General features: G+C 32.0%; 6 protein-coding genes across 10 annotated transcripts; 2 read left to right on the top strand and 4 right to left on the bottom strand.

Moving 5' to 3' along the window:
• Positions 1-2133: 2133 nt before the first annotated feature.
• On the bottom strand, positions 2134-3519 carry LOC124931957 (uncharacterized protein At2g34160-like). The gene is made up of 5 exons (XM_047472547.1): positions 3303-3519; positions 2931-2979; positions 2688-2750; positions 2534-2601; positions 2134-2439 (listed from the first exon to the last, which is right to left on the bottom strand). The coding sequence occupies exons 1-5, from the start codon at positions 3417-3419 to the stop codon at positions 2335-2337; spliced, it is 402 nt and encodes a 133-aa protein (XP_047328503.1). The 5' UTR covers positions 3420-3519; the 3' UTR covers positions 2134-2334.
• An 852-nt stretch (positions 3520-4371) lies between these two features.
• On the bottom strand, positions 4372-9056 carry LOC124931322 (cellulose synthase A catalytic subunit 1 [UDP-forming]-like). Of its 4 annotated transcripts, none has more exons than XM_047471760.1 (12): positions 8862-9056; positions 8400-8604; positions 8138-8331; positions 7939-8050; positions 7674-7860; positions 6997-7612; positions 6795-6932; positions 6572-6697; positions 6259-6471; positions 5917-6184; positions 5654-5850; positions 4372-5590 (listed from the first exon to the last, which is right to left on the bottom strand). In XM_047471760.1, exons 1-12 carry the CDS (start codon positions 8940-8942, stop codon positions 4658-4660), a joined length of 3270 nt encoding a protein of 1089 aa, XP_047327716.1. In that variant the 5' UTR covers positions 8943-9056; the 3' UTR covers positions 4372-4657. The 4 variants fall into 4 exon arrangements, with proteins under 4 accessions (XP_047327716.1, XP_047327715.1, XP_047327717.1 ...); XM_047471759.1 differs by having other exon boundaries at positions 7939-8056; positions 8400-8601; XM_047471761.1 differs by having other exon boundaries at positions 8400-8601.
• A 2331-nt stretch (positions 9057-11387) lies between these two features.
• On the top strand, positions 11388-13036 carry LOC124930736. The gene is made up of 3 exons (XM_047471083.1): positions 11388-11661; positions 12150-12381; positions 12598-13036. Exons 1-3 carry the CDS (start codon positions 11555-11557, stop codon positions 12886-12888), a joined length of 630 nt encoding a protein of 209 aa, XP_047327039.1. The 5' UTR covers positions 11388-11554; the 3' UTR covers positions 12889-13036.
• A 2385-nt stretch (positions 13037-15421) lies between these two features.
• On the bottom strand, positions 15422-16566 carry LOC124931993 (RNA-binding protein involved in heterochromatin assembly dri1-like). Of its 2 annotated transcripts, none has more exons than XM_047472587.1 (3): positions 16030-16566; positions 15820-15953; positions 15422-15752 (listed from the first exon to the last, which is right to left on the bottom strand). In XM_047472587.1, the coding sequence occupies exons 1-2, from the start codon at positions 16491-16493 to the stop codon at positions 15851-15853; spliced, it is 567 nt and encodes a 188-aa protein (XP_047328543.1). In that variant the 5' UTR covers positions 16494-16566; the 3' UTR covers positions 15422-15752; positions 15820-15850. The 2 variants fall into 2 exon arrangements, with proteins under 2 accessions (XP_047328543.1, XP_047328544.1); XM_047472588.1 differs by having other exon boundaries at positions 15422-15746.
• A 3328-nt stretch (positions 16567-19894) lies between these two features.
• Positions 19895-22118, top strand: LOC124932482. Its single transcript, XM_047473119.1, has 3 exons — positions 19895-20075; positions 20605-21023; positions 21106-22118. Exons 2-3 carry the CDS (start codon positions 20616-20618, stop codon positions 21790-21792), a joined length of 1095 nt encoding a protein of 364 aa, XP_047329075.1. The 5' UTR covers positions 19895-20075; positions 20605-20615; the 3' UTR covers positions 21793-22118.
• Positions 22119-23981: 1863 nt separating this feature from the next.
• Positions 23982-25674, bottom strand: LOC124932136 (GTP-binding nuclear protein Ran-3). The gene is made up of 7 exons (XM_047472743.1): positions 25527-25674; positions 25297-25366; positions 25078-25134; positions 24895-25012; positions 24712-24801; positions 24375-24632; positions 23982-24295 (listed from the first exon to the last, which is right to left on the bottom strand). The coding sequence occupies exons 1-7, from the start codon at positions 25527-25529 to the stop codon at positions 24226-24228; spliced, it is 666 nt and encodes a 221-aa protein (XP_047328699.1). The 5' UTR covers positions 25530-25674; the 3' UTR covers positions 23982-24225.
• Between the last annotated feature and the right edge of the window lie 439 nt (positions 25675-26113).

The raw sequence follows: 26113 nt of genomic DNA, 5'->3' as shown, positions 1-26113 counted from the left end.
TATCATGAATTCCATCATCGGAACCGGTAATACATTCATTCAAATTAGCTAATTGTAGTTATATATTTTTGCTCATTAATAATTTATTAATGGGTAAGTCTTCAAATTTTGTCTATGATAGGAGATGATTGTGTTGCCATTAATAATAAGTGTTCAAATATTATTATAGAAGGGGTTCAATGTGGACCTGGCCATGGTTTAAGGTAATTAAATCTTTAATATTTTATATATCTTATAGTCAAAATGTCTATTTAATACAATAATATTGTTGTTTATTTATTAGTGTTGGAAGTCTTGGAAAGGATGGAGATTATGCCCAAGTGGAAGGAATACTTGTAAAGAACTGCACTTTCAATAGGACAACAAATGGAGCAAGGATAAAAACATGGCCGGTAATATATATAAATATTATAAATATTGAAGGGATTTTATTTTCTAACTATTTAATTTTTTAATGTAATTTAGGGAGGGAATGGATATGCTAGAAATATAACATTTAAGAATATTTTGCTTCACAATACAAGGAACCCTATCATCATTGATCAACATTATTTCAATACCACAGAACAGGTTAATTACTTAACACTTTAGTTCCCTAATCCCATTTCTAATTTTTTTTATCTTTAAGTTTTTTATTTTTATTTATACAGGTGAAAGCGGTTAAAGTGAGCCATGTGAATTATATCAACATAAAAGGAACATCGGTCTCAAAACATGCCATATTATTAGATTGCAGTACTCATGTCCCTTGCACCAACATTGTTTTTAAAAATGTGAATATCAGATCGAGCTCCGGTGAAAAAACTTACTCCACCATAAATAATGTCATCTTCGATCCTTCTCCACATCCCTAAATGTCCTTTTACTTAAAGGTTACTTAAGGTCAAGTCTTTTCAAACTTAGAAAGAATGAATAGTTTATCGGATCTCAAATCCAACCTGGACTATATTTGTGTAGGATGATAATTACTGCCAAATCTTTTTATTAAGCAGTAGTTAGCATTAAATCGAAAAATTCATGTTTTTAGTGATTTGTATGCCAACAACATGTAACATTTATAATATTTAAGTAATATATTAAAATTTTATATATATATTTATTTATTAACTCCCTTTAGTATTTATTGTTATGTAATATAAGTGAATGCTAAAATGTTGAAATTTAAGTAAATTATGGCGATAAAATGTATGTATTTGTTGAGTTTTAACTAGATTTTAACTACGAAATGACATAAGAGCAAAAATATATACTATTAGCACTTTATTTACTTTGATGAGATCTCAAATATATATAAAAAAAAAGGCTAAAATTCATGTGTTCAAATGAGAGATAAAGAATCAAATTATTTCTTAGTTTAATATATTTGTTAAAAGGTTCTTGAATTTTTAAAATATGCTTAAAACTTTTCATATACATTTTAACATATTTTTGTGAACAATGAAAATAAATTTTGAAAATTATACAATTTTTTCCATAATCTCACCATGTGGTAAGAATAATTTTCATAGTCAAATCTGACTATTTGGTAAGAATCACATTTATTTCTTTGGAAGAATTCTATATTTGTAGCCTCAAAAACTTGTCTATGAGAGAAGTTTAAGGTTAAGTGAAGAGGATAATACTAATTGTAAGAAATGGTGTTTGCTTTATAAAATTTAAAAGGAAAAAATAAGAATCCTAAATTTGCCCCAAAGAAAATGTTATAAAAATAATGTAGAGTTGAATACATAATATTTTGAGAAATTTCAAACATTGGCATAAAATTATCACTGTACTGTGTATGTCCCTAATGTTCCGAGGTCCGACAAAACGATGTGTATATCCCTAAGTCCTAGGTTCGAACCCTTCAGGCAACATGCCTAGCTAAAGTCGATGCAGAAAGAGACCCTGATTTTCTAAGTTTGTTTGATTTTGTCAAGATCCTTGGTTCCTATCTCTAAGGTCCATATTAGATGTGAAATGAATTTCAAACATCAAGCTGTATGTTTCAACTCGAACTTGATGTTCTTTGATGGTTAAAAAAATGCATGCAAGGAAACCAGTGAGCAATTATATTCAACCATCTATGGAAAGAAAAACTCCCTACCAACTTTAGACGAGGAGCATATAGAAAGAAATTATATAAACATTTCATCAATGAGGACTTGAACTGAATTATATAAAGATTGACTGACTCTGAAACATAAAATAGTTTTTTGCAGAATTATACCAAATAAAATTCAGCAGCATAGCATCTCTTTCTGACTGAACTAATAACTAACCACTGTTCAAAAACTCTTGTTAAACAAAGGGGTGATGATCAAGTCTGGATGTAGAAAAACAAAGGGATGATGATCAAGTCTCTTCCTCATCCTCTGCTGCTGCTCCACCTTCTCTTCTTTCAATCTCAGCAGCAATCAGTTCATCAAACTTCTCAGACTTTCCAAGAGTTATTTCAATCTGGAAGAAATCAAACAAAAACCATATCTCACCATGGGAAAGATTTGACATAATAAAAATCTGAAGAAATTTTCAACAATTTAGATAAGAATACCTTTGCCTTTGGAATAGGTCTTGCATCTGGATGATTGTCGCTCACATCGACCGTCAATGTCCTGATTTCTGTAAGGGAATGCTCATGACAACGTTTAGATTCCAAACTATAATGAAAAGGTTACAACATTAGGAAGACAAAGAACTACTCTCACTTTTTTCAACAGCAAATCCATTCTTCTTCAGAATTTCAGCAACAGTTACCACAGAGTGAATAGCTACAAGAATGTAAAGTATATGTTAGAACATAAATAAATCATGTAGGCAGTGAAGACGGTATGTAATACACAATTCAAGAGGTTTTAAAAGTGAGAAATGACACCAATGAAGAAAAGGGTTTAAACAGTTCAATGGAAGCAATGAAGAAGATTAATTTCATAAGGAGATAGAGTTGGTACCCATTCCAAGTGCAGATAACTCGACCTCATTGTATTGCTGCAAGAACCTCTGCAAACATGGAAAAAAGAAGAAAATAAAAGATGATGTTTTTAACAGATACACAGAAAAATACAAGTCCTGATAATCATGTTTAGAATAGCGACTGTATATGGAAATCCATGTCAAAGATGTAATGAAACCCCTGATAAATTTATGAATAGAATCAAGTATTCATAAAGCCTCGAGAAGACCTATTAAAGCAATTTCCTATCCTATGTGGTGAATCAGTTTTTGAAGAATTAACACCGGACCCAAGATTGTAACAGGGTATTAATAAGAGGGAGGCCGCATTCATGCATTACAAAGAAGAAGAGAAGCGAATACACACAGACCTTGGAGAGGTTTACGTAGAAGAAGAGAGGTTTTTTGGTGTTGGAGACCTGAACACGGTTCCTCTTCGGCCCGTCGTCTATGTTTAAGTTATTCACTCCCTCAGTTACTCCCTCCATCTCTCTCTCTCTCTTTCTCTCTCTCTCTCTCTCTCTCTGCAAAAGTGATAATGGCAAACCCTAATCCAAATCTCGCTCTCGCGGTGAGACTTTGCACCAGGACATCCAGTAGACGACATTACCCCTTCCATTATTATATTTTATTTTATTTCATTTTTTTAATTCAATTAGTTATTTTAATTTGAAAGTTGAGTTGTTTTTTTTATCAATTATTTAGAACTTTAACAATGACTCGAAAATATCACAATTTACTAAACAATGATACAGCTTCTTAATTTCCTAAAAACAATCATTTATAAAAATAAAATCATTTAATTCATTCATAATTTTTACAAAATAAAACTTCTTAATAAATATTTAAATTAATTAAAATTTTATTTTAATGTTCAAATATGTCGTTACCTTTAATTTCTTTCAAAATTTAAATCAATACATTATTTTTATCTTTTAAAAAAAACTTACATTTATCCATTCTCGTTTGGTTAATAATTTTCTGGTTATTATTTTAAGTTTATCTCAATTTTTTTTCAAGCTCACCTTAACTCGAATTCTTAGATCTTCCCAAAAACCAATTTAATATTCACTCAAATGAAAGTAAAAATTGTAAAAATATATTAATTTAATTTCTTTTCTACTTTGTAAGTTAAAAAAAAAATTGTTTGAAATGATTTTTGTACTTGGATTTTTTTTATTGGTTGTTTAAAAATATGTTTAATAGAAATTATTTCATGCATAACTCAATATATGATAGTAATACATGATATAGGAATGTATTATGACCTAATTTAAATTCAAATAAAAACTATTAAATTTGATAGACAATCACTCCTATAAAAAATTATCACTAATAATACTTTTTTTTAAGAAGATCAGATAGAGTTAAGTTATCAATGTTCATATGGAGTCATCCGGTTGTAATATGGGCATTTATATTTAAAAGACAGCAATTAACTAAAGATGTTTGAAAATGATTATAGCATGGGTATTTGAATTTAAAAGATGAAACCTAATTCAGAGATGTAAAATGTTAATAATAGTAATGTCCTCTTGCTTGCATAAAAAGTGAGAGGTCATAATTTATAACTTAAAAAATGAAATAAATCTGAATTCCATATTGTAATTCCTCTAAATATATATGACACTTTTTTGGCCTCCCTCTTGGCTTCTTCACTCTGTCGGTCGTCTATTTTACTCACTACAGTCTTCTACAGGTACAACAACAGACACCCCGTTCAATCTCAGCAATCAATACCACATAGTCCCTGAGTTTTTGTTGCATCCGACGTAAACGGATCAATACGCACCCACAAAAGAGAGAATATCGAAGCCAATAGTACAGACCAAACAATAACAATCGTCGGCGTCCTGTTCTGCCGTCCCAACAAACCCTTAAGGAAAGGATACAAATGGACAATCACCCATATCGCAAAGAACAACCTTCCGAACAGCGGTCCCCACGATTGGTATCCACTGTTGATAGCGAATGAAACCCCCGCCACTATACCCACAATGTTTACAACCAGAATTGTCGTCGGAGGAATCAGAAGGGAAGTCCACTTGAAAACATAAAGCTCGGCAAAGTCCCCATCTTCGTCCGTCGCCTTTGACGTCACCGTGAAATTGGTGTCGATTCCGGCAAGCACTTTTAGTAAACCTTGGAAGACAGCAAATAGATGAGCCGATGTTCCACCAATAACCCAGAACTGTTCGTTTCTCCACCAGTCCTCTAGGCTGACCCCGCTCCATCTTAGCTCTAATATTCCAGTCGTGAAAATAGACACGAAGAGAAGAATGAACCAGATACTTGCGTAATTGCTTATCTCAGGAACGATGAACTTTCCGGTGAGAAGACAGATAGCAGGAAGAGTGCAGTAAGCTAGTAAAGGAATTGAGGTGACCGGATAAACAATAGTATTGATATAAGCTAATCTCTCCAAGAACTTGAGTCTTCCGCTGTAGCCGTACCAAATGGGGCAATGTCTACTCAAAAGAATCTCAATGGATCCAAGCGCCCATCGTAGGACCTGGTTCAAACGATCAGAAAGATTAATGGGTGCAGATCCTTTGAATGCAGGGCGTGGGGGCATGCAGTAGATTGATATCCATCCTCTTGTATGCATCTTGAATCCAGTCAAGATATCTTCTGTTACAGAGCCATAGATCCATCCAATCTGCAGAAACAGAGTTAAGAATTGTATAATGGTATTATTATTTGAAAATAGTTAATTTTTTACCTCTTTTCCCCATTCAGTCTTGTCCTCGTACCCACAGCTAATAACATGGATTGCTTCTTTCAAAAGGGTTGCAGAGTTTGTGGACGGTGGAAGCCCGCCTTGTTCCATAAAAGTGGCGGCAATAAAAACCGGTGATTGACCGAACCGCTTTTCGAAACTCTTCTGTGTCATGAGAATCGATCTCTCATCCTCATAACCTGTGAGAAAAAAACAAACATGATCAAAGAAGTTTAATTGGTCGAATAAGTTGTCTGAACGTGTACCTTCCCCGCCTTCTTCAATGTCATCATCCATATTGAAAATGGGAATGCTTGATTCAGTTCGCTTTAATGCTCGGTTTTTGTCAATGTACTTCTTGTTGCTACCTTTACCCTTTTTCCTCGAGCCACAACAACTCTTGATGATGATATTCGGCTCTAGATCTTCCTCGCTTAAGACTGGATCATACCCGTATAGCGCCTGTCTGTTGAAACAACAACCCGTACCCACATAAACAGGGCCCTGAATGCCGTCCAGACCTTTCAAGTTGATCTATATAGACGGAATGGCTTAAATTCAAACGATAAAAAAACATAGGGAAATGGGCAGAGAACTGGCGGGCTTACATCGAAGAAGACTATGTTACGGTTAGCGTATCGATCGTGCAAGTCAATACCATCAAACCGTTGTGGGAACTGAACGTAACATGTTTTCTTTCCAAGGAGTGGATCCATCATGAAACACATTGCCTCTTTTAGACATTTACTGTTGTTGAAGTAATGATCACAATCCACGTTTAGCAGATACGCACCATTAGTCAGCACGGCCGATACTCTGATCTGAATATTTATTTTCGCGATAATGAAACAACACAAGAAATAAGAAAAACAGGTCAAATGTTCATTGTTAGAAAAAAACAGAGTGATCTGAATCACAAACCAAAGCATTCATTGCACCGGCTTTCTTGTGATGTTGAAATCCAGGACGTTTCTCACGAGAAACGTAAACCAGCCGTGGTAACTCATTTCCATCCGTATCTAAACCCCCACTGTGGCCTAAGAAAACCTGCATTATTGTACTCTTATTCAAAGTGAAATCTTTAACAAAACAACAATGGACATCAAATTTACAAACTTTAAGCAATCATAATCCGAAACAACACCTGAATCATTCCAGGATGATCTCTGGGGTTATTTCCAGGCCATGGAGTTCCATCTTGCATCGTCCAACCTTCTTCCGGCATTTTTTGCGCTTTCGCTACAAGCCCATTTGTCCTAACCTTAAATTCTTCATATTCCCTCTGAAAGAAATGAAAAAAATTAGTACAAATGATCTTATGTTATGTATTATGACTACTATATTACCTTCATGGCTCGACGCTCTTTGACGAACGAAGGCTGAACCTTGTCCTTCAAATAATCAATCTTTTGAGCAAAATAAAATTCGGGTGCTCTAGGCTCAATACTATGTTTCTTACAGAACGGTACCCATTTCTTAGCGAACTCAGCCGTCTCTGATAGAGCTTCAAATGTCAACATTGCGGAACCATCGTCAGAAACATAGCAAGAGACTTTATCAACAGGGTAATCCACAGCCAGGATAGACAAAACAGTGTTGGCTGTCACAAGGGGAGGCTCTTTCAAAGGATCGACAGTACTAACAAATACGTCTATTGGCGCCAATTGGGAAGGCTCCCCTTCCCTGTCGTATCTAATGGCAAGTCTGTCGAGATAAGTCTCGCGGTTGATAGGCGACCATTTAGGGAACTGATCAAGCAGCCATGACAATGCAAACCAAACTTCACAAATGACCGAAGTAAGCCATAATGGATAAGCATCGGTCACGGGATGAGTACATCGGTATTGCAAGAAGAAACCGAGGATAATTAACCGAAGTATGATAATAACTCGGTAAGGGGTGAGCTGTGTAGAAGAAATTGGCACGATTCGGCTCATGGGTTGTCGGATATCATCAGCAGCCCTGTCAATTATTATTATTAGAACAAGTTAATAATCTTGTTTGGGAAAAATAGAGTTCTCACATTTGAAGTTCTTCCCCATTTGATCCTGTGCCTTCAATATCTCCTTTCCCGTCAGCATATCTACTAGTCATTTGCACCATATTTTTCTCCTGTTTGAGCTTCCAACCTTCAACCCTTTCCTTCCAATCCACATTCCCAAGCCCGTAAGAATTCAAGTCCTTGGAAGGGTCAACAATTCTCACAGCAACTGCAATACACAAACATGTTTAAAACCAACAAACAAACTGCCAAAATGCAGACTTCAATCGAAGAACAACAGTATTACCGGGTTGCCTGGGATCGATATAGGGAAGGGATTTCTCTCCAGGGCCTAAGGGGCCTGATGTAGTCCTTATAGATTGATTATCGGGGGTAATGATGGGAATCTCACCAGATACCTGATTCTGATATTCATTCATAATCAATCATCAATCATCAATCATCAATAATCAATCAAACATGGTTAATTTGAAAGAAAGAATTACCGAGTGATCGCGAATGAAATGAGGTATAGGTTGAGATTCATGATGTCTAGACGAAGAAGATATCTCATTAGCATCCTCTTCTTGCCAATGCCTTGCCTTGCTCTTGATCTTGATCTTCTTCCCGTAGTAATTGAACTCGTTTTCCAAATCGTCAACATCGTCCTCTTCTTCGTCTCCTTCAACTCGAGGACTGCCTAAAAGATTATAAAAGCTATTGAATCCACGAATTAATTAATGAAAGAAACCTTAAATAATTGATAACCTTTGTGTCTTTTGTATCTGGTCTTGCACTGAGGACAGCATTGGTTTCCATCTTTCCTTTCGTACTCGTAACAAGGGCGACAAACTGGGAAACCACATTCATTACAGGCAACGAAGAATGCGTCGCCGTTTGTCGCAGACTTGCCGACTGTATCACCGCATATCTGACATATCTGTCCGTTTATTTCTCTTAGAGGCTTTGGCTGCTGCATATAAATCAAGTACAACGTTGTTTGAATCAAGTTAATGTATGGACGAATTTCAGCTCAAACAACTCTAGTTATACAAACTGATTACGAATGCAGAAGTAAACGTAACCTAGCTAGGAAGTTGAATCGATCAGATGAATAAGATCACTAACAACACATGCAATGAACAGATCCTTACTACAACCTAGGACAAAATCGAACAGACAAAATGGATACGAGGAATTTACAGAGATACATTAATTAAACGTACGTACCCCGCCATCTGAATCGTGGAGAATTCGAACAAGCTCGTTCCTCTTGTAAGATCCGGCAACCAGTCCTGCGTTTGCCTCCATTTTTCAATCTCTTACAGAAATCAAATCGATACAAGTCACCCAAGTTCACAGTAACGCATCCCTCTCTCTCTCACACACAGACACACACACACGCACACCACACATGACATAGAGTCAAGATATTGTCAATTCGAACCAGTAATCTACGACTGTTTTTTTTTTGTTTTTTATTTTTTTGCTAAGAACTGCTAATAAAGAAACGCGTATAATAATAATATCTGGGTATGTGCTGGTTTCTCACAAAAAGTATTTCAATTAATTTTAAAATTTTTTAGTATAAAGGTTTAATATTTAATTTTTAATAATTAGGATAATCTTATCGTAGTAATGACATTTATAATTTAATGTTCTAGTTTTTTTTTTATAATAATTTAGATATATTTATCCGTAGAGATATAAATCAATTATTAACTTCATAGTTGTATTAGAATATAATACAATTAATATATTTATTTTAATATGAGTTCAGATAATTTTATTATTAATGTTATGTATATTAAAAATGAAAAATATTATATAAGTACAAAAATTATATTACTATTATTATTTAAGTATTAAAATTGGATAAATATTCAATATTTTTTAAAACCATAAAAATGATTATTAAATTGGATAAATATTTAACATTTTATAAAACCATAAAAATATATATTATAAAAGTGAAATCTGATAGCATTGTATTGATAGTATAACATTCTAATATAAACAATTTAAGTGATGTTTGATTTGTTTAAAAGTATATAATAAATAAAAAGGATATATGATATTTAATATGCAGTTTGCAATAACATTATAAGAGATCCTATAACACTACTTTTAAAATAATAATAATAAATAAATAAATAAAATAGGTATAAGATACTATAAGATTGTATACCCTTCTCTAAATAATGAAAATAAAATAAATTTATATTATTATTATTATTTCAATTTAAATGACAAAAATATATATTTATACTTTCTTATCTTTAAAATCAGAAATAAATAATCTACACAATATTTTGTTCCTTCCAAATTATATTGGACCACTATTTTATACACATTTTATTTCCTACCTAACATTAAATGATAACAGTTGTAACCTTACAATTGTGAATACTCAATATTAGAAAAATGACATGTTAAAACTTAAAATTTCATTCTTAAAATTATAGGTTTGAATTTTTATACTCGAATTATTTATAAAAAAATCAATTATGTTACTTAAGATATATATGTTCATGGTTTACTCATATTTCCTAAGTTAAATAAAAATTATAATAAATCAACCCTAACCAATAAAAATTAACACTATACTAAAATTATTTTATTTAAACCAGTTTAATAAATTCACAAATAACCACATATATAGTTGTATACCAATTTAAATATATTTTTTTAATATAGAGTTAGTATTATTATATAATATATTTTTTTAAATAATTCGTGTGTATTAAACCTAATAATTATTATTTAAAGACAACACAAAATATAGCATAAAAGGAAGGAATAAAATACAACCTGTACTCAATAGATTATATAATATTTTTAATTAGTATTTATGTGTAAATTAAATAAAATATATAAATATATATTATATAAATAATAATTGTAATAATATTTTTCAAATGTTGAATTATTATAATATATTTAACCAAATTTAATTATTTAGATAATTTAAAAAAAATAAAGTTAAATTTAAAATATATAATTATATACTAATTACAAATCAAACCATATATTAAATTAATAAAAAAATGTAGTTCTTTTCTATCTAAAATTTAGTGATTCTAACATTTATAGTAATAAATTTAACACAACTGATTAATTATATATTATCAATATTAAGTATTTATAATATATATATAGTAAAACTGATTATTTAATTAATATTTAATTAAGATTAAATTATTTAAAATATATTTGAATACATTTAATAAAAAATAGTTATGCTTTTTTTTGGTTGGGTTGTTGATTTTAATCATTTTTAATATACAATATTTTTCTAAAAATTACATTTACAAAATACATATTCATTAATTATAATAACATATATTATAAACTAATAATTTGAATCTCAAATTTTTAATCTCTAAATTAATATTTTGTTAAAATGTTTTTGTAAAACAAAATTAGGAGCACTTTAACTCTATTCTAAAGAGGAAAGAGGATCAATATCAAATTATCACTATTTGCAAATTTTCATCTCTATATACTTTGAATGAAAAAATAAAAATAAAAATAAAATACATATTATTATATTCAAAGTCAACATAATAAATAAATAACTTATTATAAAGCTAATGTTTATACCCATTTTAAGCCAAAATAATACTATAAATATTCCTAAAATTTATAAAATGAACATAAACACAGTCAAATGAATTAAAATTTTATTAATGTTAGAATGAAAGTTTAATAATATAAAAAACAGGTTTATGGGAAAATGATACTTGAAGATTGTTTGAAGAAAGTACATCGCATGTTCGACCGACCGTCTGCCCGCCGTCCACCGTCCATCCGTTAAACAAATCCAGATTAGCAGCGATATGAATATTTGCGTATGATTGAAGCGATTTCCATCACAAAGTCCACGCAGCCCTTTCTCTCTCCATCTCTCGCCTTTTCTCATCATGGCAAATCCACCATCGTCGTCTTCTCGGAGCTGGTTGTCAAATCTTTCAACATATGCCTCTCGGCTCTACTTCTTATTGATCATCCTTCAGATCCCAATTTTCAGGTATTTGCTTCTTATTGACAAGTCTGATTTTACTTTTTTACTATTTCTGCACCTGGGTTCTCAAGAACATCCAGTAAAGCTGATAGATTTGTGATGTAACCATGTCAATTTGCTCGTATTTGACTTCGATTTCACACAATTCTCTGATGGAAGTCAACATCTAGGTTCAGTATAAGCTTCAGTTTCAGCTAGTTGCTTTCAATTTTGTTTGATCTGTCAGCTTAATTCTCAATTCAAAAAAATGAATCTTTATGAAATTGAACAGGATCCATCTGTTCTTGTTGTTGTTCTTCTTCGATTAGCTGTATATCTTAATGGTTGAATTGTAAATGCTCGATTGATAAATAGAAATACCTTCTCTTAATGGAACCATACATTTCATTTGAATAAAGAGGGATTTACTTACAATTAGTGTGGCTTTTGATTCAAATGTTTGCAACTGTTCTTGGGTAGAATGTCTCTGATGGGTTTTTGTGGTCATTTTCCAGGATCCCCTGCAGAGCTGGGACGTGTTCAACGCCACTCCACGTGACTTCATCGCAGTTGATTGCGAGTGAAATATTTCCGGTTGCTGCAGTGAAAGTTCTTCTATATCCTGGTGCAATTGCCAATGGAATTGTCACAAATATGACTATTCCAAGCTGGGATAACCTTCTAGACATCTATAACTTGACTGATGTGAAAGGAGGAGCCTCCACAACTGATCTTCAACGGTTGGAGGTTTGCACTTCAAAAATGTCTTTGTTTTTGATCTTCATATTTCATGTTTTGTTAATGGGCCCATTTGAAAATACACCTTATAGAACTTAGTTAGACAGATATTCAGAAATTTATTGACTGTTTTTCCGTATCTAGGCCTAGATCGCTTGTGTTCCAAATGGGCAATACTGTCATCCTGGTTATAAATTTTGTTCCTGTTTCCAATTTCATGAACAGGTTCTCGCGGGAAGCTATTTCTCAGTTGCAGGGGCATTGATAGGAATATTGAAAGCTGGCAGAATGAGCATGTTTGGCACACTTCTTATTGTATGGGGCCTTGTTAAGGAAGGGTTCCTAGGAAAGAATGCAGACGCAACACAAACCATATTGGTTTACCCTACAATTGTTATCGCACTAATCTGTGCCTTCTCATCGGTGAAATATGATCTCAACAAACTCACAACAAGCACTCCGGCTCGACCCATCGCCAAGCCTATGAAGAGCTCTACAAAATCCAAGCTTAGATAAGCAATTGTAAGTTTTAACTGTTTTATATTTCCATTGATATTTTGATGCTCTCTTTTTTTGCTTTATGCACTTTGTACACTGAACTGGATGAGCTGTTGTCATTTGGTTGATTACTGTTAAAGCGATTTGGACAAAATACTTTGGTCGATTATTGTTTTACGCAAAAAAGAATAATGAACTACCCACATGAAGAAAACATTAAAGCTTTGCAGAAAAAGGGGACTAATGAAGAAATGAGTCTTTTTGACCAGTTTATATTTGGGAAAAAAGAATGTTGCCAGTGGCCACTAACTTAGGTCAATGAAAGGGAAGAGAAGACATCAAAAGATGTTAGCTTTGGAGAATCCTATGTGAATAAGTAACATTAAAAAAAAACATGTTTGATCAAATAATAAAGATTTTATGAAACAAAGTGAGACAGCTATAAAGCTCACAACATCTTCATTGCTCCAAAAAGGCTATTTTGAATTTAATAGTATTTTTTGACCGATTTATAGTCTATCTTAAATTGGAATATCAAGTTTGATGAGATGTTTGGACTCGCCCATTTTGTTACCATTCAAGTTGAGTCATTAACGACTCTAATGAAATGTCTTTTTTTAAGTTTAGTAACTTTGTACTTATTAGTCGTACGACTCTTGACACTTGAATATATTAGCTCTTTTTCTTTTCTTTTTTCGTTAGCACCCACAAGAAGAGGTGAATACTAACCTTAAGTTCCTGAGTTCGAGCCCGTCAGACGGCAAATCTGTGCATGGTTAAGTGTTTGCGGGTTACATATTTAATCCGTTGTCCTATTTTTTTTTTTAGTACTCAAAATAAGTTGTACTCAAAATAAGTTATTTTGCTGACTGAATTTGCGATCCATCACTCTAAGAGTATGATTGATTATCATCAAAGTAGCACTAATGCAACCTTAATTTGTTTTACAAAACTTTAGAAGCTGAAAACCTTATTATTCACAAATAATTATTTATTACTATATGTGCCAATGAATTGATTCATTAATTATAAGATTTCACACAACTGTTTTCAACACCATTTTGCCTTGTCGGCCATTGATATCATTTATCGATTTACCCAATCTCTTTCTGACTAAAACAAGATCAAAGTACAAAATGGGGACAAACTCATAATAAGAACAATACAAGTGAAAGCTTATGGTCTTATTTTGAAAAAACATATCTATTTTTTACTATTTAAGTGAGAACTAAAAGGTAGCAGGCTAAATAATTATAAATCAATTTTATTGATTAGGAAATTAATCAGCAACCACTCAATCATTTTGAATATATATGTAGATTATTGATTTGAAATATAATTTTGTAATTTAATTTATAAATTGGGTTGTTTGTTATGATAATAATAAAAGAAATGAAAATGTATAGTTATGGAATCTTATACTTTTAAGAGCTAGCTGTGCATTGGGTTTAACCAAAAGCTGGATGGTGCTCCATTATTATTAAATAAAACACCATCTCCTTTATTGCTTTGCTTTCCGGATAAGAACTCAAACCAAACCCCAGATCTCATTATTTACTTACTCCACTTTACCACTTACAAAAAGAATTCACAACTTTAAATCTTTGATTTAGAGAAAAAGAGATATACATATATATATATAGTACATCTAAAAGTTGCCATTACTGTGTTCTTGACTTGTTGTACTTAATTTGGCTGGGATCCATGCATGATCAGCAACATATATAATATCTAATTAGCTAGGTCATTCTTTATTTATTTTTAACTCTTAATAGCTCAAGCGGTTAAGTAGGATTAGTTGGTTTATTATCTTCACATATTATATTGAGAGATTAGGCATAAAACCAACTCGAACCCATAACTTTGTTTAACGGCACTAGGGTCAAACCTATGCAGTTGCATAGCACCACAAAAAAGAAAAATGAAATGTATTTTTTTTTGTAAGTATATGTTATTCCCATTTAAGTTAAATTATTAATAATTTTGATTGATTTTAACATTAAATTATAATACATCTTCTGTATTATTATAAAAATATTGTTAAAAAAATTATATATGACTCATTATCGACATTCAACATTCAGGTCGGTCTACTCTATTCAATGAACTATGAGTCGTTGTTAAACCCGAATGCTCTACTCAATTATCTATATGACTCTCCATTTATCCTAACTAGGTACTGTTTTAGACAGAAATATGTTTTAGTCGATATCTTCTAATCTAAAAAGTGTTTAATGAAAAGTTTGATATTTTTATATACATATATTGAGTATATATATATTTTTTAAATTGTGATCAAGTTTAATTTGAAATTTTAAATTAAATTTAGTTGTCAAATTGGATGCTTATGTGCATCAAAATGTTTAGAAATTACATTCATTCATTAATAATGTAAAGAAAACTAAGTACAATTATTTATTTAATAAATTATTACTATTATTTGAATGAATGATTTTCATGTTAACTTCAAATATTTTTAATCTTTTATAATATTTATATATATATATATATAATATATTTGTAATATTAGATAAAATTCTGACTTTAGATATCAATCCAACATCAATAATCGATACATAAATGTCACAACAATATCAAAAGAGAACAAGATTAAGGTTTTTCCAAACCAAAGAAAGAAAGGTCATTACCTAATTAAAAAAAAAAAAAAAAAAAACTCCCTGACAAAGCTGAATTTGATAATGAAATTAATAAAGTGAAAAAAAAAACAAAATACAAAAAAAAAAGCAAATCAAATTAAGGAAAGATAAAGTGAAAGCTGGCGCATGGTATCATAGTGGAAGTCCTTTCTTGATTCTCTCTTTTTCTCCTCCTCTTCCACCCCTGACCCGAATTTGCTTCTCCCGACCCGTTTCCGCCTGAAACTAATTAAACAAAAATTATTATTATTATTTTATAAATGGTTTTAGTAATTAATTAAAAGAATATTACCAAAAATTGGAGAATCTAATAATGGAAGAGATTAAAAGTATGACGATGACGTCATAGTGGTGGAGTCGACCCTTGGTGCGTTGCATCTGAAGCATTCCATTCGGCTTGCGAAATTGTGTTCGTTGCAACCCGACCTGTTTATATATATATTAAATTAATTTAATTAGATAATATAAATAATAAATAAAAAACTAGTACGTAGGTACGTACCGGGTACAAATCCAATCACCAGACTTCCAACTGGAGCGGCTGTTAATAATATTTCCGGGTGAGCTAAAAGCGGCAAAGGCGGCTGCGCCAAAGCCGGATCTTCCGCGGGCCATATCTGCAGCATCAAAACCAGTGGCTGGAGAATCGGCGTGGTCGAGCTTGAAAGCGCCGCACTTGAAGCAGCTGGAGCGACTGGCGAAGTTATGTGCGCCGCAGTTACCAACCGTACAGTACCAGTCTCCGGGCCTGACGTCGGGTCCGATGCTGAATCCGAATGGAGAATTGGAGGAACCACTGACGCCAGATGAAGCCCGTAAGGCCCCGAAGGTGGCGGCGGCATAATGATCGAGCTGTCCTACTAAGACTGGCTTAGGGTCGCCGCATCGCTGGCAAGAGTCCCTCCTTTGGAAGTTTAGATGAAAACATGACCGGCAGTTCCAGTCTCCGGGCCTGTTGTTCATCATCAGTTATTAACTAAGTAAGCTTTATAATATTAATTAATAAATATTCAATCGAGAGAAGAAAACAAACAAAATGGTAGCTAGTGAGTTCAAACAACTGGCTATGGCGGGCTTTATATATAAATTTCTTCACACCTCTCCTCGGGAATCGCCAAGATCTTTTTTTCTTTTTCTTTTTTTTTTGTTTTGTTTTGGCTACCATTTATATATTTTAAATTAATTTTAATATATACAACCCACCTCAAGTGGATAGGATTTGTATTAAAGGGTATTAAATATATATATTTAAAAAAATAAATTATTTTAATTAATAAATTGAGTAATGTCATTTACCAAAGAGAGGTGGATGATATTATGTATAAAAAAAAAAAGAAAAAAAAAAGTTTAGAATAGGGATGCAATTAGACATGCATATAATATGTTATTGTATAATTGGTGGAAAATAGGTGCCCCACAAAAAGAAAAGAAAAGCAATGTCTAAGCAAGACAAGTTTGATCATTTCAAGATCTTTGTTTGTAGCCTTTTATGTAATGTAATGTAATGACCGCCTGCTCATCACACAATTAAACTCCAGCCCTTTGACTGAATTTATAAGATCATCCATGATCAACACCTACTAATATAGTTAGAACCAAAAAAAATAAAATTGGAATAATAATAATTAATTACTATTATGTTTTAATTCTTTCTTCTTCTTTTTATATCATTGAGTGAGTGAGTGAATATTCCTTGCATTTAATGTTTGTTTTTTTTAAATATACATGATACTTTTATATATGCCATGAAAAAGAAGAAGACCCTACAAGCTTAAGCAACCTAGCTAGCTAGCTAGCTAGCTCGCTCTCATTGATCATGCATATTGTATATTCCATTTAATAATTATATATTCCAAAGTGAAGTCCCACTCCCACTTTTTAATGTGCTGCCAAGCCCGTAGCTAGGTAGCCCCCACAATTGATTCAAAAAAAGGTCAAAAAACTATTGATAATTAAGGTGTAACACTAACACATGTATTTGAATTAATACATTACTTAACATTTATATATAAATGTGACACTATGAGCTAGCTAGCTAAGCTAGGTCAAACTATCTTGTTAGTGTACGTGTCTAGATGGAGCAATGAATAAAATGACCTAACTTAAAATAAAAATTATGTTTTAAAATAAGTCTGATCTCAAAATATTGTTGTATAAAGCAATTTGCATGGCTGCAATTTCGAAGAAGGACGTATAATTAAGCTCGATCTGCTCAACCCTTTTTCTTTCTTTCTTTTTTCCCTACCTCTCTCTCTCTCTCTTTTTATTCAACCAATTGAGTTGATTCTCTTGCTTTTTCTGTTTCTCCTCTCTCTCCCTCTCTTTCTATATATATATATATACATAAATAAAATTAATATTGCATTCTTAAACATTAAGTAATTAATAATACTTGTAGTTATCCATGGCCACCATAGATAGATAGATTTTGATAGATATAGAAAACAAAAGATATCATGCTTTTAAATACCCTTGTTAATTATATATGTTAGTCTATTTATTTTTGTGTTAAAAATGAATGAATGAATGAATTAATTAAAGATATAGAGGGAGAAGAGAAAGGCAGATAGAGAATATCGATAAAGATGATAATAGGTCGAAGAAGGAAGATAAGTCTGTCTTGGAGGTATTATTTTGACCATCTTTTGCTACAAACACTGGTTTGCCTTTTTTTCTAGGGGAATGCCAAAGATATCTATCTATTCATTAATAACCCAAAGGAACTATTTATACAAACTTGGTTAGATCAGGTGTCAAATCTAATGTATCAATTTTAAATTTTATAAGTAATGCAAAGTTACTTATTAGATTGCATGTATATCCAAAAGTGTGAATAAAGTGACAAGAAAGTATATTCTCATGAGGACCAAAAATGTAATTAAATTATCAATAAAATGATCGTTTTTATTCTTTGCAATTTTGAAAATAAAACTAATGTAAATGTTACATTAATTGATTATCTAAAGCTATATATATACACGGACAAAAGTGATGTAAAGTCATGAAAGAAATATGCAAGTTATTTTTATTTTTTAAATAAAGCAGAGTTAGCATGAAAACTTAACGTCATGACTCAAATATGTGAGTTATTATAATTAAGAAAAATCAATAATCAGATATTAAACATTTCTCACTAGAGTTTTCCTATGTTGTGTGGGTTAGTTATTATGCATATATTTATTTTCATCAACTCTCCACTATATATATATATATATGTCAGTATCTTACTTTTCTTGATATGTCAATCGCGAATCCGGTACTGGCCGAGAAGTTTGGGGTGTCCTAGTTAGATTTTTTATATTTATTTATTTATTGAAGTTGCTATATTTTATATTATATTATAAATATATAATAATTTTCTATTTTAATTATAAAAAGAATAATAATAAATAACCTGGAAGGCCTGTCTGTCCTCACTAGTATAGACTCTAGATATCCCCATGAAAAAAGATGAGTAAAGAAGAAAGAAATTCCTTATAAATACACATCAACAAAAACATGTGTAAAACCCAAATGTAATAATGTTTTCACTTGGTTTTAAAGCTAATTAATTTGGATCTAATATCAAAGTTAAGTATGTATTTTCAACTTTTACTTGGGGAAGTGACTTTGGTAATAAAATCATTAATGTTTTGTGTGAATTATTTTTATTATTAATATCTGAATAAAAAATTGTCCCTTTAGGACTGACTATACACTTTCTCATTATACATTTAATCATTTAAAATAAAAACAATAGAAGTTCTATTTTCAAATAGGTCCTTATAATTTTACTAAAAGGCTTCTCCAAATTCCATATTTATTAAGCCCATGATAACCGCACAATACAGGCCCCATCAAGGCCACAAATTTTATTTTATTTTAATTTTTAAGAAAAGCCCTCAATCAAGATTAAATATTATTGCTTATATTTTATAAGCCATTTCCACCAAGAAAAATATCCATTTTAAACTGACTATTTTATATTTAATAAAAAAGTCCCAAATGTATCAATTAAGAATTAAAAACAAATAGATTAATAAAGAACGGATAATTAAGGTATTTTTTTCTTTTATTTCTGAAAATAAGGTCTTCTTTAATATGATTAAGTTAAATTAAATTATTGACATCATATTAATTATCAATACCATCAACAAAATTAAAAATATAAAACTATTTCCTTCTATTTTAACATTATTTTCTTCAAAAATAGGATAGTTTAAAAAATGACACCTTGAGCATTTACCCTTCAAACAAGATTATATTATAAATAGTTTAATTTAACAAAAACAACCCAAATAATAATATATTTAAAAAAAAAAAAAAAAAAATCTCTTGCACATGAGGATAACATTCCTCTTGTGAATTCCATTAATGCCCTCATTGAAAGAAATAATTATTATAATCCCATTTGGTATAAATAATTTTCTGGCCCCAACAGTTGTTTATCTTGAAGCCCTAAAGATCGAAACTTTCATAATCCAAATCCTTTTATCAATTTTCAGATCAAATTAACGATCTCTATAATCTAGAATTTGTGCTGCAATTCAATTTCTAATTAGCAACAAGGTAAACTTTGATTTCTGTTTAGTCATTTACGATGCTTCATATAATGTTTAATGTGTTAATTTCTAGGGTTTTGATGCATTCTTTCTGAAAATTGCTCTTTTTTACGAATTTGGAGTTTCTTATTGAATCTTCCCTTAATCGTAGGTTTCTCTACCGATGTTATTGTTTGATTTTAAGAATGTCTTATCGTTCTGTTCTTTACTCCTAGTTTCTTGGCTTTTACTATATCTTAATTCTCAATCTCAAGCTTCTCAAGTGATGCATGTTTGTTGTGCTATTTTATTGTTGATCAACGATTTTCTTCATTATTTGGTGATTTTTGTGGCTATGATCTTGCATCATTTTTAGTTTGCTTATTAGTGAAATGAATTTGATTGCTATCTCAATCATATCCTTTCTGGACAGATTATCATATGGAGAAAGATCGGATATAGTGCTTAATAAATTTTATTTATTTCTTTATTATTCTCTATCTGTTGTGTTCTTGCATGTTAACTTTGGGACTTATTGAATATTTTGATTTCTGCAGTTTCGCCAATCATGAAATTCAGGAAGGGTTGCAAAGTGGAGGTTATGAGTGGAAACCAGGTTCCAATGTCATGGCGTTGTGCTGAAATCATCTCTGGTAATGGGCGCAGTTATCTTGTGAAGTTTGATCATCATCTGGAATCGACAGAAGAGGAGGCTGTTTTCGAGAGGGTGTCGAGAAAGGCTATCAGACCTTGCCCCCCTTCAATTGAAGATATTCAGATTTGGGTGGCTGGGGATGTTGTAGAGGTTTTCAATTATGGTTCATGGAATAGTGCCACCGTTTTGAAGGTCTTGAATGGTGATTGTTATTTGGTGAGGCTACTAGGACCTTCCCAGGAACTGAGAGTCCATATGTCAAGGACTAGGGCTCGATTATCTTGGCAAAATGAAAGATGGGTTATTTTTGGGCATGGGCAGGTATATTGTGTTTCATCTTTTTTATCCCTTTTATCGTGTGATTTACTGAATGCTTAATTGGATTGTTTCCCATCTGCTACAGGGATCTAGAAGTTATCAGCATCTCAAACCTGCGTCTAATGGCCATCAGAAAAGAGGAATTTTAGAGCCAAAACCGAGTGGAATGTTTAAGAGGCGGCGTGAGAATGATGCTTTTGCTTGCGAAGTTAGTAGAACGTTGCGAGAAGCATCTCCGCCCCCATCGTGCCATCTTGATGTCTACAGCGGTCATTTTCAGAAAACAAGAACACTAGAAAGAGACTCTGCCCGCGCTCTTGAAAAGGTAGATGCTATTGCTTACCCGAGAAAATATCTGGGTGAAAAAAGCATTTATTCTTCATTTAACAATAGGTTAGATGGATTTTCTGATAGGAAGAGAACTGGTCCTATTGCCTGTTCTCTTGCTAGAATCCCTGAACCTAATGATTCTGATAATGATGCATGTTCTGTTGGTAGTTGTAGTGTTGCTAGTAGCAGTCCAGATAGGCTTCCTGAAAACTGCCTCGGAAATGATAACAGTCATTTTATGCACAAAAAAATTGATGATAGTGTTCATACATTAGAGTTGCATGCTTATCGCTGTACTCTAGAGGCCCTATATGCTTCGGGGCCGTTAAGTTGGGAACAAGAAGCATTATTAACGGATCTTCGTATAACACTCCATATATCAAATGATGAACATTTAGTCGAGTTGAGAAAATTTCTGCTGGGCGAGACACACAGTCGTTAGTTGAAATATTTTAAGGTTTTGCAAATTTGGATTCTAGGCTTCTTTAATAGTCTTTATATCTGTCTATAGAGGCTGTTCTTTAAGGATGAGCTCAGAAAAATGGTGTCAATTTGTATAGTTTCTTTGCGGTGTTGTCTGTCTATTCATATTTATAGCTTGAGACAAATTCTGAAGAAATGTTGTAATAGCCAAAAACAGTTATATCCTTCTATTTGTTTTCTTAATTTCCTGTCGAGCCTTCCATATTTGTAATAAAGACCTTTGTCGTGTTACTTTTAGCCGGTATATATAAAAGTCAAGGGCATGAGACTCTTTCATCTTTCTGATTTCACGGTTTTGCTAGCTGCATATTCAAAAATTGTGCTTTTTTAATATGTTGAATGCCCTGCGTTTTCAGGACCATGTTGGAGGCATGCTTTGCTTCCAAAGGGTCTATAGATGATGTTGAGTTTGCCGCTGGCAATATCGAAAATAAGGTCACTGGCAATATCGAAATTTTCATCATCTTCATCATCTTCATCTTCGGTGTATAGTTACTTTTTATACGAATTTTGGCTTTTTTTATTGTAAATTTTTTTTTTGTAAAGGTAACAACTTGTACCAAAAGAAAATGTACCGAGAAATTCTAATGCATGATGAATATTCCTTTACTTGGACTTCATCTCTTTTTACTATATAATAGATAGTATTTTTTGCTCGTATGTGGTTGATTTGGAGCTAGCAATATTGCCTTCTCAATAAATTATAGTTGTAACACTTTTGGTGTAACCAATATTTATTGAATAAAATTGTGACTAGATTATAAATCTTCATAACGAAAATTTATGAAACAAGTATGCTTCTTTGGTATCATTATACTTGTGGTTAGGTAGGTCACACTATGGGTCTTGATTGAATGTCAAACTGAATTTGAGATGCAACTAAAAATTCTGATTTACAGAAACAAGAAATGATAAGCGGAGGAGTTGGTTTGGTGTTTTAATTTGCTGGTCACCTAATTTCAGTAATGGTACATAATGGAGCATCTTCAACAGAAAAAAACAAAAAGAAAACATTGTCCTAATCGGAATGTTTCACTATGTTCTGGATTTCCAATAGAGGCTTATAATATTAAAATGACAAAATCTTTGGCCAATGAATTGCCAACTCTACAACTGGTTTCCTACAGAAATAACATATATATAATCGAAGGCCTTATCGTATTCATCACGAAGAGGTTAAAATTTCAGCGGCAAACTTAGCTTCACGTCCTATATAATAACTAAAAATACCAAATTTGGTATAGCCATGTCAACTGCCACCCTTCAGGAGTAGGCATCTCAATAAAATGCATATTCAGATCACTACAAAACAAAACAGTAACAAGTTTCTTTCACTTGTTAAATGGAAATTTTTTAGCTGATAAAAAATTGAAAAGAATTTATTTCTGTTAGTTTTTTTACTAGGGTAATTTTTCTTGGCTAGCTGTGTAAAAACAAATCTTGGGATTTAAAAACTGCACCAATGACATTTTTGTAAAGTAGAGTTTAGAAGAGATGACTTACCATCTCATTTCTCATTCAGCTTTTACTTAAGATTTTACCTTCAAGGTTAACCCTCTTAAAAAAAATTAAAACATAAATGAGAAGAAAAGTGAAGATGATGAAGATCCCAACAAAACTAAAAAAGTAAATAAAGAAATCACAATCTACCATTGAAAAGAACATCTGGAAATTCAACTAAGGTAGAGGTTTCTATGATAAAATGAAAATAAGGCTCTCATATGTTAACTAGTAACAGTCACTGAGACTTCTAAGGGTTCAAAACAAGGGTTTAAGAAGAGATCGTTTCTTCATTTAAAAAATTTGTACACTTAAATGGTAAGAAAAGTGAAATGATGAAGATCCAAACGAAAGTAAAAAAACAATAAAGAAATCAAAATCTACCATTCAAAAGAACATCTTGACCAAGGAAATGAGGAATTCAACTAAAAAAGCAAATAAAGAAATCATAATCTACCATTCAAAAGAACATCTTGACCGAGGAATTCAACTAGGGTTGAGGATTGATTGTATGATAAAAATGAAATTAGGCTCTCATATGTGTATGTAAGATGAAAAATGATATTTAAGCTTCTTTCAAATGAATCTTCTTCACTTTATAAAACAAAATTATAAATAAAACCCATAAAGAAGGAGAACAAACATTGTAGACAAATGACCAAACTTCTTTTTTTCAGCATAAAAATGTCATCATCTATATCATCCAAAACAACTGCTAAACAAATGGCCATAAACTCAGAATCATAACTTGATGTGCTCATGTCGAAGCACTACATATATTATAATACTAAAAATTCAAAAAAGACCACAAAACATCACTCAAAAGATATAGTGATGATTAAAAAGAAAGAGAGACCGAAACAACACAAACAAGGAGCAAAACAAGAATCATCTACTCAAAGGCATCATCATCATCATCTGGGAGAGGCTGATTTGCAGCTTGAGCAAGCTCAGCTTCATGCCTACAAAGATTGAAACCCACAATTATTAACAGTGTACGAGATAATGATCAAGAAAGATATATAAACTAAGAACACTTACTGTTGCTGGGCAGCCAAGTCAATAGTGACTTCTGGAGGAAGAAGTGCAGGCATCTCAACAAAATGCAAGTTAGCATCCCCAGCTAATTTACGGGCAAGATAAAGGAATGGCTTCTCGTAATTGTAATTGCTTTTAGCAGATATTTCATAATACTGCAAGTTCTTCTTCCTGTGAAATGTAACCTGCTTTGCTTTAACTTGCCTGTTCTTCACATCAACCTTGTTCCCACATAACACAATTGGGATATTCTCACACACCCTGGAATTTATTATTATAATTTAGTTAATAAGATATGATCTTTTACTAATAATCAACATGATTCGAACACACAACATACCTGCATAGATCACGATGCCAAGTTGGGACATTCTTGTATGTCAATCTTGCTGTTACATCAAACATGATGATAGCACACTGTCCATGAATGCTGCACATAATTCAAGATGAATGTTAGAAAACAAACACTTAAAAAGAACAGCCATGAAAAATTCATTTGAGAAACCATGTCTGTCAAACTTACTAGTATCCATCCCTAAGACCACCAAATTTCTCTTGTCCAGCTGTGTCCCAGCAATAGAACCTTATTTTCCCACAGTTTGTGAAGAAATCCAAAGGATGAACCTCCACACCAATGGTTGCTGATTATAAAGATAAATCAGTTGGTTTCATATATAAAAACAAAAAGATAAATCATGAAACTCACGTTCATATTTCTTCTCAAATTCTCCTGTGCGATGTCTCTTCACAAAAGTCGTTTTTCCTGCAATTTTCCATTTTTCACAAACAAGATCATAAGACAACTGAAAAACAAAAAGGGAGCAAATTTCATTTGGAAATCCCCCGTTTCCGTCTTCTACAGACAAACCCATTTCTGTTTACGATATCTTGTCAACGAAAAACAAAGAATCGGGAAACACAATACCTGTTCCACCATCGCCAACAAGTACAAGCTTGAAACTAGGGTAATCGACAGTCTGCTGATTAGGCAAAGCCTACAAGACAATAACCAGAAACATTTCATAGTCAGAATCGTAAGATTAACCATAATCACCAAATCGAAAGATACAAGAAATGTAATGATTGAATCATAGTAATACTTATAACCAGAAACCGATAGATAAAGAATTCAAGAGAGAAAGATACGAAACTCACCATTTCTGGATTCGTCTGGAGCGATTTAAGAAGATAGAGAGATTGCGGCAACAATGTCTGATCTGAATAATGCAAAATAAGGGTTTGCAAGATCTATATATATATAAAGGAGAAATGAAGGGTTAAGGGTTTTTCGTTTTTGCCATCTTAACCTTCGCCTCAGCTTTAAGCTAACGCGACCGTGTAGGCCGTTGGATCAAAATCTTAAATTTAATTAAAATAGTCATGTGTATGTCACATGGACCGTTGGATTATACTTACCTCTTATTGCATTTTCAACGGTTACTTTTCCATCTTTATTAAATATCTCACACGGTTCTTTGTTTTTTGAATTTTTACTAACCGTTTTTAATTATAAAATAAAATATAATATTTATTGATGACCAGATTCATTTTTTAAACTAATATTATGGGAATTCAGCTTCGATTTATTCAGGTACAAATATTTTACATATTCCAATCACTGATATTTTGTTCTATAATTTTACTTATGGAATATTTTATTTATATAATGGGTTCTCTAAAAGGAATTAAATATGACTTTGTTTGAAAATATTTAGAAGAAATTAGAGAAGTGTAACTGAATT

The sequence above is a fragment of the Impatiens glandulifera genome, chromosome 3 (genome assembly GCF_907164915.1).
Source record: "Impatiens glandulifera chromosome 3, dImpGla2.1, whole genome shotgun sequence".
In the NCBI taxonomy this organism is placed as follows: Eukaryota; Viridiplantae; Streptophyta; class Magnoliopsida; order Ericales; family Balsaminaceae; genus Impatiens; species Impatiens glandulifera.
This window is presented reverse-complemented; position numbering and strand designations above follow the sequence as displayed.